We start from the raw sequence: 18,218 nt of genomic DNA, 5'->3' as shown, positions 1-18,218 counted from the left end.
GCACCCTTTCATACCTTCATACCCTCATACCACACTACCCATGCAGAGCCTCCCAGAAAAAGGCAGAAAGTCGAGGTCTGAGGGTTCTCATGTCAACTCTTCCAACATCATGTTGCTTTAAACCCTGCCCTGCCACTGCAAGGGCAGCTCTGAGCCCCTCAAGGAGAAGCCTTCTGGGCCTTAGCTTTCACCTTGCCTGCCCTCACTCCCACCCCACCGACATACACACCCACCCCACACGTTCATGCACATATACCTGCTATCTCTCAAACCCATCCACGCTGCCTCAGTCCCCCCAGTCTGGTCTGGAGAGTCCCTGGATCGCAGGGGTGTCTAATAAACCCAGGCCTCTGCCATATTTATCTGCCTTACCCCTGCCCCGGGGCAGAAGGAAGAAATGGCAAGGGAGTCCAGGGAGGCACCAGGGCCACCTCCCACAGCCTCTTTGAACCGGTTTGCCAGTGCTGATGTGGAGCAGGTATGCCCTCCGACTCTAGAAATGGAAGGCAAGTCATTTAGGCAAAGAGAAGGAAGGTTCCTTTGCCAGTTTGCTTGAAGTCCCCCTTCGCTATTATCTAGTTTGGTTTTCTCGAATTAGGGGCTATTTAAGCACCCCAGAGAGGAGGGAAAGGCAAGTTTCAAGGGAACTGGGATGGGAGGGAGTCAGAGAGGCAGAATTCTGTAAAACTTTTAGTTGGAGGAAACACCAACAGCTGGGTCACTCAACTTTTCTGAGTTTCACGTGTTGGTTTTGAGACAGGACAAATGAGGGTCATGGAGTGCTCAATGCAGGGGTCTGGGCATGCTTCACTTTCCTTTTCCAAACCCACGGACTTCAGGGAAGAGTCCAAACCCTTTATCTGCCATTCCTGGTACTCTTACACCCACAGAGCCGACCTCTGCTCCTCCTCAACCTGGCCTGTGCTCCATCCTGGAGAGGTGCGGGCGGGGACGGGACAACTACAGCGGACGGAATGCGACGAGACAACCCTGCTGCCCGCATGGCCCCCCTGCTCCTCCCTGGCTTTGCTGCTCTGACCCGGGCACATGCAGACCCTCACCTCCACTGCCTACCTGGGGCTCTACGGCTTTCACAGGCCGCATCCCCACCCCCAACCAGAAGCATAATGGGTGAACTACCTCCCTGATTCCCAGGCAGCACCTGTCTTCCTTTACAGCTCTCACTACAGGGGCTCAAAAATAACTTGAAGGTTTCCAAGAAGTAAAATATAAAGATTGCAGTTTAGCAACTAATCAAGGGTCACCACTCTGGGCTTCCTTGCTTAATTAATATTTAGGGTCAAAGTCTTCCTATCAATCTGCACCCAGAATTCGGTCCCTGGGGCAGAAAGGGAGCACTAAGGGGGGCACACAGTGCCAGGGGACATCAGATCAATCCCATCTCAGGGAAACCGCACTGTCTCAGAGGGTCCCTCTGAAGGGACCTCTAGAGCCCCTCCTCTGGCAGGGAGCCTCAGGCCTAGAGTCAGGACCAAACACACTGAATCCGGTCCACCCTTGGCCAGTGAGCCCTCTCCTTTCTCCTCTGATTTACAGAACTCAAGGAGCTGCAGTTCGGAAAGCCAGACCTGTGCCATCGGTCAAGAACAGTCTGGGGAAGGGAAACGGCGCATCAAGGGACCACATTCTGTTCTCACCGTAAACACTCAGTTTCCCAGTTGAGGACGCGCCCGGCTACGAGGGGGGGAGGGGCCGACTAGGGCTCGGCTGTAACAGGTAGAAGTGGGTGAAAACGGGACGGGGGTGGTGGGAAATCAGAAGAAAACCCGGAAAGAGAGAAGGAATCGGAAGAGCAAAGCAATAGGAAGCCAGGAACCAAAAGATGGCAACAAGCAACAGAAAAAGTGCAGGAGGAAAGGACAGGAGGAGAGGCCGTCTCGAGAGGGATGGAGAGAAGGCGCTCGAGACGGACAGACGCAGGGAGCGGCGGCGCGCGGGGCGGCGGCGGCGCCCTTACCGGCGGTGGCCGAGCGCAGGCTCTCCAGGCTCCAGGAGCGGGACAGGGCGCCGCGCATGCCCCCGCTGCCGCCGCGGCCGCCGCACACCACGCCGCTGCTGTCCGAGTCGGAGCCCGGGGACAGCCCGGCGCTACTGCCGCCGCCGCTGCTGCTGCTGGTGCCGAGGTCCCCGCTCGTCTGCCCGCTCGACTCGCTCGGGCATTGCTGCGCCCTCGAGCAGGCGGGCCCGAGCTCCAGCCACAGGTTCGCGGGCGGCTGGGCCGCGGCGGCGGCGGGGCTGCCGGGCGACGGGGCCAGCGAGCCGGGGCCCGGACCGGGCGAGGGGCGTGCAGACGGCCGCGCGGCGTCCTCGGCCCCATCCCCGCCGCCGCACGGCCGCCGCTCCGGGCCAGCTGACATCATGGGGCTCCGCTAAGGAGGCTCCCGGCCGCCGCCAACCGCTCGGGCTCTGCGGCTGCGGCGGCGGGGACCCTCAGCGGGCGCGGGGCGCGCGTGGCTCGGGCGAGGCCAGGCGCCCACCGGGCAGGGCGCGGCGCCTCCGCTCGCCGCCTGTTCCCGGCCGCCCCGCGGGCGCTGTGCCGCGGCGCCGACCCCGGTGTGGGTCGCGGGCCCGGTCGGCACGCGCTCACGCACGCGCGCACGCAGACCTGGGGCGGTGGCGGCAGGCGCGGCGCGCGGGGCCCCGGGCAGCTCTCGGTGCCCGCAGGGCCGCGCCCTGCCGCCGTTCTTGGCGCGCGTATGTTAGGACGGGCGCATCCTCGGAGGGAGGCGGCCGGCCCCCCGCAGCCACGGCGGTGAGTAGGACCGGCGGGCGCTCGCTTTTTCCCTCTAGGACCCAGCTCAGACTGCGCGTCCTTGGCCGTCTGGGGCAGGAGTGTAGGCGGGAGGTCACGCTCAGCCCTGCGAGCCGGGTCGGGGAGCGCGCTTGGTCGGGACGCGCCCCTCCTCCCCGGGCCTGCCTCGGGGGCTGTGCGCTGGGAACACTCGGCACCCGCGACCCTCGGGACAGCCGGCCAGCAGGAGTATGCCGGCGGTGCTCTGCAGATTAAGAAGCCATCAAAAGTAGAGGCACGCTCCACGCCAAATGATTTTAGGAAGCGTCTGGGAAAGTCCAGTGACAGGCACGATCGAAAATGGGAGCCTTGACGTAGCTCCAAGGATTCTAGGGTTTTTCAAATTTTGTTGTCGATGCGGGGGAGGGGGGCAGGGATTAGGGAAGAGAGTTGCCTTCTGCTCCGACGCTCCCAGACACCCGTGAGCATTCTGTAGGTTCTTGGAGTGTGCCTAGAGGGAGGGTGAGGTAACGCCCCTGCTCCAAACAAGCGCGATCATCAGTGAGCCGTGTGAGAGGAAGTCCCAGTGAGGACCGACAAGGGCTAAGCAGGGCTGCTGAACGCCCCCACCCCCAGCCTCACCACTCCTCCAAGCCCTCGGGAGCTGGTTGTAAAGTAGCAGACGTATTAACGATGGTGAGGATGAAATGAGAGGTCCTTGCCACGCCCCAGCACACCAGCTGCTGTAGGATGGATGCTGGAACAGTGGTCATTCTCTCCTCTTCCCTCCATTTGGGGTCCAGTTCCTGTAGCCCGTCTCCTTCCCTAAGCCATGTGTGCTCCTAGCTCTGCATCATAAGGGGACCCTGCCTCAATATCATCTCCTCTCCTTGCAGGCCCTGTGCTATCTCATAAGAACTCAGGGGGCTGGGACAATGGCATGCCAGCGTTTATGTACGAAGTACAAAGCTCTGTACAAGCCTAAGGCAATACTAGTGTGTTGGAGGTTCAGTTGATGGGCATTGCAGGGTGACTCAGCCAAATCTGCACCTTGAAGGCCCCCCCCTCAGCTTACTCCTCTGGGGATCCTTCCTGACCATTCCATACCTGGTATGCACACTTCCCACCCACGCCTCCATTCTTCGCTGTCCTTGGGAAGAACAGCTGTCCTCCGACACCCCCTTGCTCCTGAGTGCAGGCTTTCAGCAAGGAGAGTCACCGTCTACGTTCTTGTCCGGTTGTCCTGTTGAGGCCTGTGAACCTAGCCCTAGGCGGTAGGAAGAACTGCTGTTGGGGGATGAGTCGCAGATCAGGAGACACCCTCCCAATCCATCAGCAAGTCTGTGGGTTCTCCCTCCAAAATAAGTGTCCACGGTGTCCATTTCTTTCACTTTACTGCACCACTACCATACTGTGTTTGGAAGACAGCGTCAGTCTCTTGACTTGTTCCACAGAGCAGCCAGAGAGGGAGCTCTAAATTAAAATATAAATCATACCATGTCCTGCTACTGATGCAAACCCTTCAGAAGCTTCTCTCGCAGTTAGCGAGACCCGCAAGACCCTGTGTGTTGGCCGCCCTATTCTCCACCTCCTGTCAGCGCTCCCTTTCCCTTGGTCTTTCCACTCCTGCCACGGTGGCTGTCTTGCTGTCTCTGCTTCCTGTCTCAGGGCCTTTGCACTTACTGTTCTTTTTACCTGGAATGTTCTCTTTGTTTTTCAAGGTATTGGCTCCCCAAACTTCAGATCTCAGTAAATGTTGCCTCCTCAGTGAGACTTCGGTTATTCCTTTCCAGCACTTACTGCCATCTGTCAGTGGCTTGGTCATCTGTTGGCTGCCTCCCATAGACCATGCACTGTGAGGGCAGCGGCTCTGTACCACCACTGTATCCCCAGTGTGTGCAGAGCATCTGCTGCAGGCTAGGTGCCCGGGGAGTGCCTGTGGAAGAATGAGTAGGGACCTGAAACTGAGCAGGAGCCCAGCTAGGCAGAAGGGAGCACTCCTGCTCTCTGGGGTCAGGACTTTGAGAAGGTGTTGTGTGACCCCAAGTGGTGAGTGCCTCTAGGTAGCAGCAGCCCGGGCAGATCTAGCCTGTGTCAGCCAGCCATGCGCCATGCTTCTTCTGAGTCCATTTCTCTTTTAAGTTTTCAGTAGAGTCTTATTTGAACCAGCTATCCTGGTTTCAGCTGTACTGCAGGGAAGAGTAGAGTGTCTTCACTGAGTTCTGGTATGCAAAAGGGATCCATATTTCTTAAGACCACAGTGGTGATGGCAGCTGAAATTAACACTCACTACCCGAAGTTCGGGGAGTCTCAGGGGACACAATTTGGTGCAGTGAGATTTAGCCACCACCTTCCCCCCGGCCCCCGCACCATGGGAAGTAATCCATTGTGTATGTGGACTACTACTCAGCCATGAAAAAGAATGAAATAATGCCATTTGCAGCAACATGGATGGATCTAGAGATTATCACACTAAATGAAGTAAATCAGAAAGAAAAAGACACATACTGTATATCACTTATATGTGGAATCTAAAATATGACACAAATGAACTTATTTATATTATATTTATAATGAACTTATAAAACAGAAACAGACTCACAGGCATAGAAAACAAACTTACAGTTACCAAAGGGTAAAGGGGGTGGGGGAGGGATAAACTAGGAATTAGGAGATACATACTACTATATATAAAACAGATAAACAACAAGGTTCTACTGTATAGCACAGGATATTCAATATCCTGTAATAAACCATAATGGAAAAATAAAAAATAAAAAAAATATATAATTGTATATCCATGGAATATTAAATATAGGTTTCAAAGGAAGGAGTGAGAAGGTAGCAAGGAATATGATTAGTTCCATCCCATAGAAATTCTGTGAGAGTCAACTATAAACTATTAGAAGGACTGCATCTTTAAAAGTCATACAAAAATAAACAAGTGTAGGATAGAAAATATAACAGATTATTTTATATCAATTATATAATTTAACTCTTGCATCTTTCATTTGTCTTTCACTTCTTTTTTTCAATTTAAGAAAGTATACTATATGATTTCCATGTGACTATTATTCTAACACTTTATATACTTCCCTTTTAGCCATGGATTCTAGTTGTCAATATCTCTCACATTAATATCTGTTAAAAAAATCATAAAATATAATCCTAATGGCCTATAAAAAAAAGTAAGGGTTCCCATATCGAACAAACAGAAGAGGATAACCTATTTTAATTGGTTTGCAGAAGCCTCCAAAAGCCTTCAAAATTACGAAGTAGCTTCATTAAAATATTTATTGAAAAATGCTAATGAAAAATTAAAGACTCAAGACGTATCTAAAAACAAAACAAGATAAAAACAGTAAGACTGATATAATTTCCTTCTTTCTTTTTTTTTTTTTTTTTGGGCCGCGTTGCAAAGCTTGTGGGATCTTAGTTCCCTAACCAGGAGCAAACCCGGGCCCTCAGCAGTGAGAGCACAGAGTCCTAACCACTGGACCCCCAGGGAATTTCCAAGACTGATGTAATTTCTATTGCTCCCCTCTATCCTCTTTTATTTGAGTGCTCATCCTGGTAATCCCTGTCAGTAGTGACCAGAGAGGAAAGTAAAATTTCATGTCCCCTCCTGTCCAAATCCAGACACACTGGTTATTGATTCTTTCTCTCCCAGGGACAACTGTTTGTCATTATCTAAGTCTTCCTTTTGGCTGTCTTTGGGAGTGGCTCTAAGATCTTGTGAGGATAATATCTTCTGCACCCTCTTTAAGAACACCTCCTAAATCCAATTCAGTACAGCCAGAAATATTTACTCTTTGTTCCAGCTGAAACCTGACAAGATATTTGAAAGTATTTAATAACTCTATGATCAGAAATATGGCCAGATTGGAAGCCGATGTTCCCAGCCTGTTAGGACTTTTCTTAAGGCCTTCTCCCCTAAGCTAATTGTACCGAGAGAGGAAGAAAAATATTCCAACATAGGTGGATGGGTCTGACAGTCCTTTGATATCATTTAGGCAGCAATACAATTCTATGAGAAATTAAAAACAGCTGTCCTTGTTTTACAAGTCTAGTCTTTCCAGGACCAGAGGTGTGCTTCCAGAAACCACCAATCCTTGTTAACCAATCCTCAAACCTTCCTTATTCATCTCAAAAAGCTTTTCAATATTGGCCTTAGGAAACCAAAGTCCTTGGAGGAACCTGCATTCTTTTCCTGTGCCTTTGAGCTGTAAATATTAACTCTTATCTAGGCCATTTCTTTAAAGCACAATCTTCAGAGAGGTAATTCTAATCAGGAGAATGAAAGGGGGAAAGGTCATTTGAATTTAGACAAATGAAAAATCATGTGTCTTCTCCATAAATATTAGCAGAAAAAGCTTTAGCTATCTGAACAGAAGAACTTAACTTATTCCAACTGTTCTTTTATAAATAGTGATTTTCACATCATCATACCTGTCTTGTAACTAAAATTTTAAAAAGAAGCTATGAGGTCTCTGTTTGCATTTGTATAATATGTTCCTGTTTCTATATACATGTGTGGTTGATGTGTGTTATTTCCTACCTCTGGATGATATTACTAAAATTAATTTGTAAAAGAGCTCTATTCCGTTGCCTTAAAAACAAACAAGAACTTATATAAATTAAGGGTTGGTTATTCTAAAAACTCTCAGAAATATAAACTAACCCGCATGCTTTTCAGGTTCATGTGGTCCGAGAAAATATTCAGTATTAAAGCTAGTTTAAGTTCGTTGGCTTAATTAAAACAGACATGTTTTTAGAGTTACCAACATTGACTATAATGCAGATAAACAACTTTTATTCTACCTGGGCTTACTAGTCAAATTCAGGTTATCTCTGTTGTAAAATATGTCAGCATCGATGAAATCTGCTTCCACCCAAGATGCTGAATCAAGACTTAATACTTCCCTTCTTCCCTTTCTTTCCTTTACTCTGGCATTGGCCTGGAAAGATAATGCCATCGCCCATACCTCCCAGACCACTGCTAAAGGGAGTAACCTCTGGAATTTAGAACAACTTTTTATTTCAGACTAGAAGATTCTCTTCCCATTTGTGCTAAAAACCTGACTAACCTCTTACATGGAAGTAAACACAAATGAGAGTATGCTTAGAAACCATTCCTTAATTCTTGGAGACACTGCAGATTCAGTTGCTAAGATACTGGCTGCCCGGCAAAGATCCTTATACTCTCTAACCAAAGTTGGATTATCTTTAAGCTGAGCAAGGAGATGTCTGTGCTGTGGCCTACACCACCTGCTGCACCTGGATTGACACTTCTGGGGAAGCTGAAGCTCAGTCACGTAAATCACTGAACAAGCCATTTGGCTTAAAAAGACCCTTCAGTGGGGTCTTTTTTTGACTTATTTGATTTTGATTGGTTTGGGTCATGGGGACCATAGCTCCAAATGCTTTATGAACATTGGGAGTTATCCTACTTATAATAATCATAATAACCTCTCTGGTGTGTTGTGTCCTCTCAAAAGCTTTAAATGCATGTTTGTGGTCACTAGCCACCAAGCAGATGATCTCCCTCAGACTGGAACACTGAAAGAGAAATGGAAGTGACCTACTTTAAAAATGTGAACCTGAAGTCGTGACCCATGAATACCACAGATGTTCAGAAAAAAAAAAAAAACCAAAAGCAAAAATCAAGGATCAACGAAAGTTGTGAGAACCATAGAGTGGTATAATTGAGAGTGGTGCTACTGCCTTAAATTTTGATTACATATCTCAGGCAGAGATCAAAGGAGAATTGTTAAAAAAAAAAAAAAAAGCCCCAAATGGAGACACGTGTGTTAAGCCCCAGTAAGACTTAATACCTGACCTAACTGCAGTTTCAGCCTCTCCCAGGAGTGGATTTTAAACCAATCAGTCTGGAATTTCCTGGTTAGTATTAGTGAGGTAAACTCCCTAAGATCCCTGCCTTTCCCTAAGGGAATGTAACCTTGCCTGAAACAATCTATTCTTTTACTTCTTTGTCATACCCTCTTTCTACCTATAAAAACTTTGCAATTTGTGCAGCTTCTCAGAGCACGTTTCTACTTGCTACGTGGGATGCTGTCCGATTCATGAATTATTGAATAAAGGCAAATAGATCTTCAGTTTTACTCAGTTGAATTTTGTTTTTTAACACAAGTTGCAGCAAATAGAGAACATCAATAGATAGATAGTAATTATTTTTTGAAAATGGAAGTTCTAGAGTTGAAGAGTACAGTAACTAAAATAAAAAATTCACTAGAGGGTCTCAACAGTAGGTTTGAATTGGCAGGAAAAAAGAACCAGCATACTTGAAGAGATTGATAGAGATTATGCAAACTGAAGAACATAATGAAAAAAAGAATGAAAAAAAATGAACACAGCCTCAGAGTAATAAGGAACAGTCCCCCAACACCATTATCATTAGGTGGAAGGATTTCCTGGAGGGGGTTACCAGGCAGAGACCTCCTTTCCCAGCCAGGAGCAAGTGGAGGAGCACCATTAACTGCACCAACATATGTATAATGGGAGTAGCAGAAAGAGAAGAGAGAGAAAGAAGAAAAGCAAATTCAAAGAAATAATAGTTGAAAACTTCCAAAATTTACTGAGAAACAAAAATTTACATATCTAGGAAGCACAACAAATTCTAAGTAGGATAAATGGAAAGAGACCCACAAACAGACACATCATCTTAAATATGCTGAAAGCAAAAGACAAGGAGAAAATCTTGAAAGCAGCAAGAGCAAAATGATATATAACTTACAAGGGAACCCCAGAAAGATTAACAGCTGACTTCCCTGCAGAAGCTGTGGAGGCCAGAGGTGGTGGGATAATATTAAAAGTACTGAAAGAAAAAAATAAAAAGCCTCTTAACCAAGAGTCCTATATCCAGCAAAGCTTTCTTTCAAAAACAAAGGCAGAATAGACTTTCTCAGATAAACTCGGAGAGAATTTGTTGCTAGCAGACCCAACTTACAAGAAATACCTAAGTTCTTCAGATTGAAAGCAAGTGACCCCAGATGGTAATTCAAATACACATGAACAAAAATAGAGCACTAGCAAAGGTAATTATGTAATTATAAAAGATAAATTCCTGGTTTTTTTCCTTTTTTCTCTCAACTGATTTAAAAACCAATTGTATAAAATAATATGTATCTAATGTATTGTTTGGGCTACAACATATAGAAATGTAAAATATCTAGACTATATCTGCTAATACTAGCACAAAGGAGGTGGGTGGGAGCAAAGCTGTAATAGCTAGGAAAATAATGACAGATGGTAGAGTAATAATTTTAACAATGCATTGTTGGGTTTGTAACATTAATAGATGTAATATATGTATAACAGTAATACCACAAAGGGGAGAAAGGGAATAGAGCTATATAGGAATAATATTTCTATATGTTGCTGGAATTAAGCTAATATACATCTGAAGCTGATTCTAATAAGTTAAGATGTACATGATAAACAACAAGTTCTTACTATATAGGGAACTATATTCAATATATATATGATGTATACATATGTATAACTGTGTATACATATGTATAACTGTGTGTATACATATGTATAACTGAACCACTTTGCTGTACAGTAGAAATTAACACAACATTGTAAATCAACTATACTTCAATAAAATAAATTTTAAAAGATGTGCACGTTAAACCCTAGAGCAACCACTAAAAAGTACTCAAAAATATAGAAAATAAAAAGTAAAATGGCAGATGTAAATATAACTATATCAATAACAACACTAAATGTAAATGAATTAAACAGTCCAATCAAAAGACAGAGTGTCAGGTGGATAAAAAGCACGATCCACCTATATGTTGTCTATAGGAGACACATTTTAGATTCAGACACAAATAACTTGAAAGTAAAAAGATGGAAAAAAGATATATCATGTAAACAGCAACCACAAGAAAGCTGGAGTGACTCTGTTGATATCAGATAAAATAAACTTTAAAACAAAAGACACTAGGGGGTGGAGTAAGAGGACATGGAGTTTGTATCACAACGAGGGCACCTACCAGACTCTGGTGGGGGACCTTGACACCCAAGAGGATGGGAGGAATCCCCAAGCAACCGGGTAGGAAGTGGGGGTGAGTGAGGGGATAGGAGAAGTGGAGGTGGGATGGGACTGGTGCCCATGAGCGCTGGCTGGGGGAGAGGAAAGGTTCCCACACCTGGAGAGGCCCACTGACCATGAGGGTATCAACGGGGATGGGGAGAGACCCTCGGGGGTTGAGAGGATTGGAGGGGAACACAGCTAGTGTTTCCCCTGCCCACTTGGGCCCTGGGGAGCCTGCTGGGGTCCCAGGCCTGATCCTCTGTGCTCCATGGCCGCCTAAGCCCTGCCCCCAGACCCCCCAGTGCCTTATCTGGCCACATGGGTCCTAAGCCTAGACCCTGCCCCCGCCTAAACCCCTTGCCTGCCTAAGGCCTGCCCCCCAGAGCCAAGGCCTTTTCTGGACTTTTTTTTGCTATTGTGGTTCTGCTTTACCTTCTAGTTGTTCTCTGATTTATATTTTTATTTTTTCTAATATATCTGTTAGTTTTCTAATTTTATTTTATTTTTTATTCCTTGTTATTGTTCTGTTCCAATTTTTTTATTTTTTTATTTTTTTTGCTGTGCCATGTGACTTGCAGGATCTTGGTTCACGGCCAGGGGTTGGGCCTGAGCTCCTGTGGTGTGATCACTGAGTCTGTACCACTGGACTAACAGAGAACCTCAGACCCCAGGGAATATTAATCAGTGTGAGCTCTCCCAGAGATCCTCATCCCAGCATCAAGATCCAGCTCTACCCAACTGCCTGCAAACTCCAGTGCTGGATGCCTCAGGCCAAACACCAAGTTAGAAAGGAACACAGTCCCACCCATCAAAAAAAATGAGATGACAAAAAAATATGTCACAGATGAAGGAGCAAGGTAAAAACCTACAAGACCAAATAAATGAAGAGGAAATAGGCAACCTACCTGAAAAAGAATTCAGAGTAATGATAGTAAAGATCTGAAATCTCAGAAATAGAATGGAGGCATGGATCGAGAAAATACAAGAAATGTTTAACAATGACCTAGAAGAACTAAAGAACAAACGGAGATGAACAACACAGTAACTGAAATGAAAAATACACTAGAAGGAATCAATAGCAGAATAACTGAGGCAGAAGAACGAATAAGTGAGATGGAAGATAGAATGGTGGAAATAACTGCTGAGGAGCAGAATAAAGAAAAAAGAATGAAAAGAATTGAAGACAGTGTCAGAGACCTCTGGGACAACACTAAACGCACCAATATTCGAATTACAGGGGTCCCAGAAGAAGAAGACAAGAAAAAGAAAGGGTCTGAGAAGATATTTAAAAAGATTATAGTCAAAAACTTCCCTAACATGGGAAAGGAAATAGCCACCCAAATCCAGGAAGCGCAGAGAGTCCCATACATGATAAACCCTAGAAGAAACACACTGAGACACATATTAATCAAACTAACAAAAATTAAATTCAAAGAAAAGATATTAAAAGCGGCAAGGGAAAATCAAAAAATAACACACAAGGGAATCCCCATAAGGTTATCAGCTGATTTTTTCAGTAGAAACTCTGCAGGCAAGAAGGGAGTGGCAGGATATATTTAAAGTGATGGAAGGGAAAAATCTATAACCAAGATTACTGAGGGATCTTATTCAGATTTGACAGAGAAATCAAAAGCTTTACAGACAAGCAAAAGCCAAGAGAATTCAGCACCACCAAACCAGCTTTAAAACAAATGTTAAAGGAACTTCAATAGGCGGGAAACACAAGAGAAACAAAAGACCCACAAAAACAAACCCAAAACAATTAAGAAAATGGTAATAGGAACATACATATCGATAATTACCTTAAATGTAAATGGATTAAATGCTCCAACCGTAAGACACAGACTGGCTGAATGGATACAAAAATAAGACCCGTATATATGCTGTCTACAAGAGAACAACTTCAGACCTAGGGATACATACAGACTGAAAGTGAGGGGATGGAAGAAGATATTCCATGCAAATGGAAATTAAAAGAAAGCTGGAGTAGCAATACTCATATCAGATAAAATAGACTTTAAAATAAAGACTGTTAAAAGAGATAAGGAATGACACTACAGAACGATCAAGGGATCAATCCAAGAAGAAGATATAACAATTATAAATATTTATACACCCAACATAGGAGCACCTCAATAGATAAGGCAGATGCTAACAGCCATAATAGGAGAAATTGACAGTAACACAATAATAGTGGGGGACTTTAACAACCCACTTACACCAATGGACAGATCATCCAGACAGAAAATAAATAACGAAACACAAGCTTTAAATGACACAACAGACCAGATAGATTTAATTGATATTTATAGAACATTCCACCTGAAAGTGGCCAAATACACTTTCTTCTCAAGTGCACATGGAACATTTGCCAGGATAGATAACACCTTGGGTCACAAATCAAGCCTCGGAAAATTTAAGAAAATTGTAATTGTATCAAGCATCTTTTCTGACCACATGCTATGAGATTAGAAATCAATTACAGGAAAAAAACTGTAAAAACCACAAACACGTGGAGGCTAAACAGGGCACTGCTAAATAACCAAGAGATCACTGAAGAAATCAAAGAGGAAAGAGGAAATTTAAAAAATACATAGAAACAAATGCTAACAAAAACATGATGACCCCAAACCTACTGGATGCAGCAAAAAGCAGTTTTAAGAGGGAAGTTTACAGCAATTCAATCTCACCTCAAGAAACCAGAAAAATCTCAAATAAACAATCTAACCTTACACCTAAGCAAATAGAGAAAGAACAAACAAAACCTAAAATCAGTAGAAGGAAAGAAATCATAAAGATCAGAGCAGAAATAGTCAAATAGAAATGAAGAAAACAATAGCAAAGATGAATAAAACTAAAAGTTTGTTCTTTGAGAATATAAACAAAATTGATAAACCTTTAGCCAGCATCATCAAGAAAAAAGGGAGGGGCTTCCCTGGTGGCGCAGTGGTTAAGAATCTGCCTGCCAATGCAGGGCACACGGTTTCGAGCCCTGGCCTGGGAAGATCCCACATGCTGTGGAGCAACTAAGCCCGTGCGCCACAACTACTGAGCCCACATGCCACAGCTACTGAGCCCAACGCACCACAACTACTGAGCCCAACATTCCAGGGCTTTGCGTATCTGGAGCCCATGCTCTGTAACAAGAGAAGCCACTGCAATGGGAAGCCCCTGCACTGCAGCGAAGAGTGGCCCCTGCTTGCTGCAACTAGAGAAAGCCTGTGCGCAGCAGCAAAGACTCAACGCAGCAATAAATAAATAAATAAATAAATTTATTTTAAAAAAAAGGAAGCGGACACAAATCAATAAAATTAGAAATGAAAAGGAAGAAATTACAACTGGCACTGCAGAAATGCAAAGGATCATAAGGACTACTACAAGCAACCATATGCCAATAAAATGGACAACGTGGAAGAAATAGGCAAATTCTTGGAAAGGTACAATTTTCCAGACTGAACCAGGAAGCATTAGAAAATATAAACAGACCAACCACAAGTAATGAAATTGAAACTGTAATTAAAAATCTTCCAACAAACAAAAGTCCAGGACCAGATGGCTTCACAGGCGAATTCTATGAAACATTTAGAGAAGAGATAACACCTATCCTTCTCAAACTCTTCCAAAATAGCAGAGGGAGGAACACTCCCAAACTCATTCTATGAGGCCACCATCACCCTGATACCAAAACCAGACAAAGATGTCACACACACACACACAAATTACAGGCCAATATCACATAGATGTAAAAATCCTCAACAAAACACTAGCAAACAGAATCCAACAACACACTAAAAGGATCATACACAATGATCAAGTGGGATTTATCCCAGGAATGCAAGGATTCTTCAATATATGCAAATCAATCAATGTGATACACCATATTAACAAATTAAAGAATAAAAACCATATGTTCATCTCACTAGATGCAGAAAAAGCTTTTGACAAAATTCAACACCCATTTATGGTAAAAACCCTCCAGAAAGTGGGCATAGAGGGAATCTACCTCAATATAATAAAGGCCATATATGACAAACCCACAGCAAACATCATTCTCAATGGTGAAAAACTGAGGGCATTTCCTCTAAGATCCGGAACAAGACAAGGATGTCCATTCTCACCACTATTATTCAACATAGTTTTGGAAGTCCTAGCCATGGCAATCAGAGAAGAAAAAGAAGTAAAAGGATTAGAAATTGGAAAAGAAGAAATGAAACCATCCCTGTTTGCAGATGACATGATACTATACATGGAAAATCCTAAAGATGCCACTAGAAAACTACTAGAGTTAATCAATCAATTTGGTAAAGTTACAGGATACAAAATTAATGCACAGGAATCTCCTGCATTCCTATACACTAACAACGAAAGATCAGAAAGAGAAATTAAGGAAACAATCCCATTTACCATTGCAACAAAAAGAATAAAATACCTAGGATAAATCTACCTAAGGAGGCAAAAGATCTGTACTCAGAAAACTATAAAACACTGATGAAAGAAATCAAAGGTGACACAGACAGATGGAGAAATATACCATGTTCTTGGATTGGAAGAATCAATATTGTGAAAATGACTATACTACCCAAAGCAATCTACATATTCAATGCAATCCCTATCAAATTACCAGTGGCATTCTTTGCAGAATTAGCAGAAAAAAATCTTACAATTTGTATGGAAACACAAAAGACCCTGAATAGCCAAAGCAATCTTGAGAAGGAAAAACAGAGCTGGAGGAATCAGGCTCCCTGACTTCAGACGATACTACAAAGGTACAGTGATCAGGACAGCATGGTACTGGCACAAAAACAGAAATATGGATCGATGGAACAGGATAGAAAGCCCAGAGATAAACCCACACACCTATGGACACCTAATCTATGACAAAGGAGGCAAGAATATAAAACGGAGAAAAGAGAGCCTCTTCAATAAATGGTGCTGGGAAAACTGGACAGCTACACATTAAAGTATGAAATTAGAACACTCCCTAACACCATATACAAGAATAAACTCAAAATGGATTAATGACCTAAATGTAAAGCTAGACACCATAAAACTCTTAGAGGAAAACATAGGCAGAACACTCTTTGACATAAATTGCAGCAGGATCTTTTTTGACCCACCTCCTAGAGTAATGGAAAAAAAAAACAACCAAATGGGACCTAATGAAACTTAAAAGCTCTTGCACAACCAAGGAAACCATAAACAAGACAAAAAGACAACCTTCAGAGTGGGAGAATATATGCAAGTGAAGCAACTGACAAAGGATTAATCTCCAAAATATACAAACAGCTCATGCAGCTCAACACCAAAAAAACAAACAACCAAATCAAAAAATGGGTGGAAGACCTAAATAGACATTTCTCCAAAGAAGGCTTACAGATGGCCAACAAATACACGAAAAGATGCTCAACATCACTAATTATTAGAGAAATGCAAATCAAAACTACAATGAGGTATCACCTCACATTGGTCAGAATGGCCATCATCAAAAAATAAACAAACAATAAATGCTGGAGAGGGTGTGGAGAAAAGGGAACCTTCTTGCACTGTTGGTGGGAATGTAAATTGATACAGCCACTGTGGAGAACAGTATGGAGGTTCCATAAAAAATTAAAAAGAGAACTACCATATGACCCAGCAATCCCACTACTGGGCATATACCCTGAGAAAACTGTAATTCAAAAGGACACATGTACCACAATGTTCATTTAAGCACTATCTGCAATAGCCAGGAAATGGAAACAACCTAAATGTTCAATGACTGTTGAATGGATAAAGAAGATGTGGTACCTATATACAATGGAATATTATTCAGTCCTAAAAAGGAATGAAATTGGGTCATTTGTAGAGATGTGGATGGACCTACAGTCTGTCATACAGAGTGAAGTAAGTCAGGAAGAGAAAAACAAATATCATATATTAATGCATATATGTGGAATCCAGCAAAATGGTACAGATGAACCTAGTTCCAGTGCAGGAATAGAGACGCAGATGTAGAGATCGGACATGTGGATGCAGTGGGGGAAGGGGAGGGTGGAATGAGCTAGAAGATTAAAATTTGACATAAATACACTACCATGTGTAAAATAGATAGCTAGTGGGAACCTGCTATAAATCACAGGAAGCTCAGCTTGGTGCTCTGTGATGACATAGATGGGTGGGATGGGGGGGTGGTGGGAGAGAGGTTTAAGAGGGAGGGGATATATGTATACATATAGCTGATTGACTTCATCATATAGCAGAAATGAATACAGCACTGTAAAGCAGTTATACTCCAATTAAAACAAATTTTAAAAAAACAAAAGACACTAGAGACAAAGAAGGACATTTTATAACAATAAAAGGATTAATCCATCAGGAAGATATAAGTACAAATATATATCCACCTACCTAATAACAGAGCACTAAAGTACATAAAGCAAAAACTGACAGAAATGAAGGGAGAAATAGATAATTCAACAATAATAGTTGGAGGTTTATGCCCAACTTTCAATAATGGATAGAGCAACTATACAGAAGATCAAGGAAATAGAATATTTGACCTACACCATAAACCATTTAGGCCTAATAGTCATATATAGAACAGAGTATACTTTCCAACAATAACAGAGTATACTTCTCAAGTGTATATGGAACATTCTCCAGGCTAGACCATGTGTTAGTCCATAAAACAAACTTCCACAAATTTAAAAGTATGGAAATAACACAAAATGTATTCTTTGACCACAATGGAATGAAATTAGAAATTTGAGAAGCTCACAAATATGTGGAAATTAAATAACAAACTCCTAAATAACTAATGGGTCCAAGAAGAAATCAAAAGAAAAATCGGAAAATACCTTGAAATAAATGACAATGAAGACAAAATATGCCCAAAGTTATGAAGACAGGTAAAGCAGTGCTCAGAGGGAAATTTATAGCTGCAAATACCTGTATTAAGAAAGAAGAAAAATCTCAAATCAACAACTGGATCTGCACCTAATGACACAGGGGAAAAAAAGAGCAAAACTAAACCTAAAACAAGCACAAGGAAGGAAACAATACAGATTAGAGTAGGAGTTAGTAGAGGCACAATGGAGAACAGAAATATTCAGAAACAGAAATAGAGACTAGAGAAAAAACAGAAAATAAAAGAAACCAAATGCTGGTTCTTAGGGAAAAGCAACAGAATTGGCAGACCTTTAGGTGGTTTGACCAAGTGAAAGAAGAGGACTCATTACCAGAATCAGAAATGAAAGAAGCGGCATTACTTCTGACTTTGCAGAAATAAAAAGGATTATAAGAGAAGACTGAACAACTGTACACCAACAGTTAGATGACTTAGATAAAATGGACAAATTCCTAGAAAGATGCAAACTACCAAAACCTACTCAAGAGAAATAGACAATCTGAATAGCTCTATAACAA

General features: G+C 43.1%; 1 protein-coding gene and 1 long non-coding RNA gene across 8 annotated transcripts in view; one reads left to right on the top strand and one right to left on the bottom strand.

Annotated features, from left to right (window-relative positions):
• Positions 1-18,218, bottom strand: part of ARHGEF4 (Rho guanine nucleotide exchange factor 4) — a 269,889-nt gene that overhangs the window by 82,881 nt on the left and 168,790 nt on the right. The window contains exon 1 of one of the 7 annotated variants that reach the window (XM_036858088.1): positions 1,979-2,555. The exons of 5 other annotated variants lie outside the window; for them this stretch is intronic. In XM_036858088.1, the coding sequence (XP_036713983.1) occupies positions 1,979-2,381 (403 nt within the window). In that variant the 5' untranslated portion in view covers positions 2,382-2,555. Of the gene's footprint in view, positions 1-1,978; positions 2,556-18,218 lie in introns of those variants that run through there. One more of the 7 variants, XM_036858089.1, reaches the window with a different exon arrangement.
• LOC118898120 overlaps positions 2,644-18,218 on the top strand; it is a 65,984-nt gene continuing 50,409 nt past the window's right edge. The window contains exon 1 of the long non-coding RNA XR_005020622.1: positions 2,644-2,773. This is a non-coding gene — a long non-coding RNA (uncharacterized LOC118898120). The remainder of the gene's footprint in view (positions 2,774-18,218) is intronic.

Source organism: Balaenoptera musculus, chromosome 7 (genome assembly GCF_009873245.2).
Source record: "Balaenoptera musculus isolate JJ_BM4_2016_0621 chromosome 7, mBalMus1.pri.v3, whole genome shotgun sequence".
NCBI lineage: Eukaryota > Metazoa > Chordata > Mammalia > Artiodactyla > Balaenopteridae > Balaenoptera > Balaenoptera musculus.
Note: the sequence above shows the minus strand (reverse complement) of the source record. Positions and strands in the feature narration are given on the sequence as shown.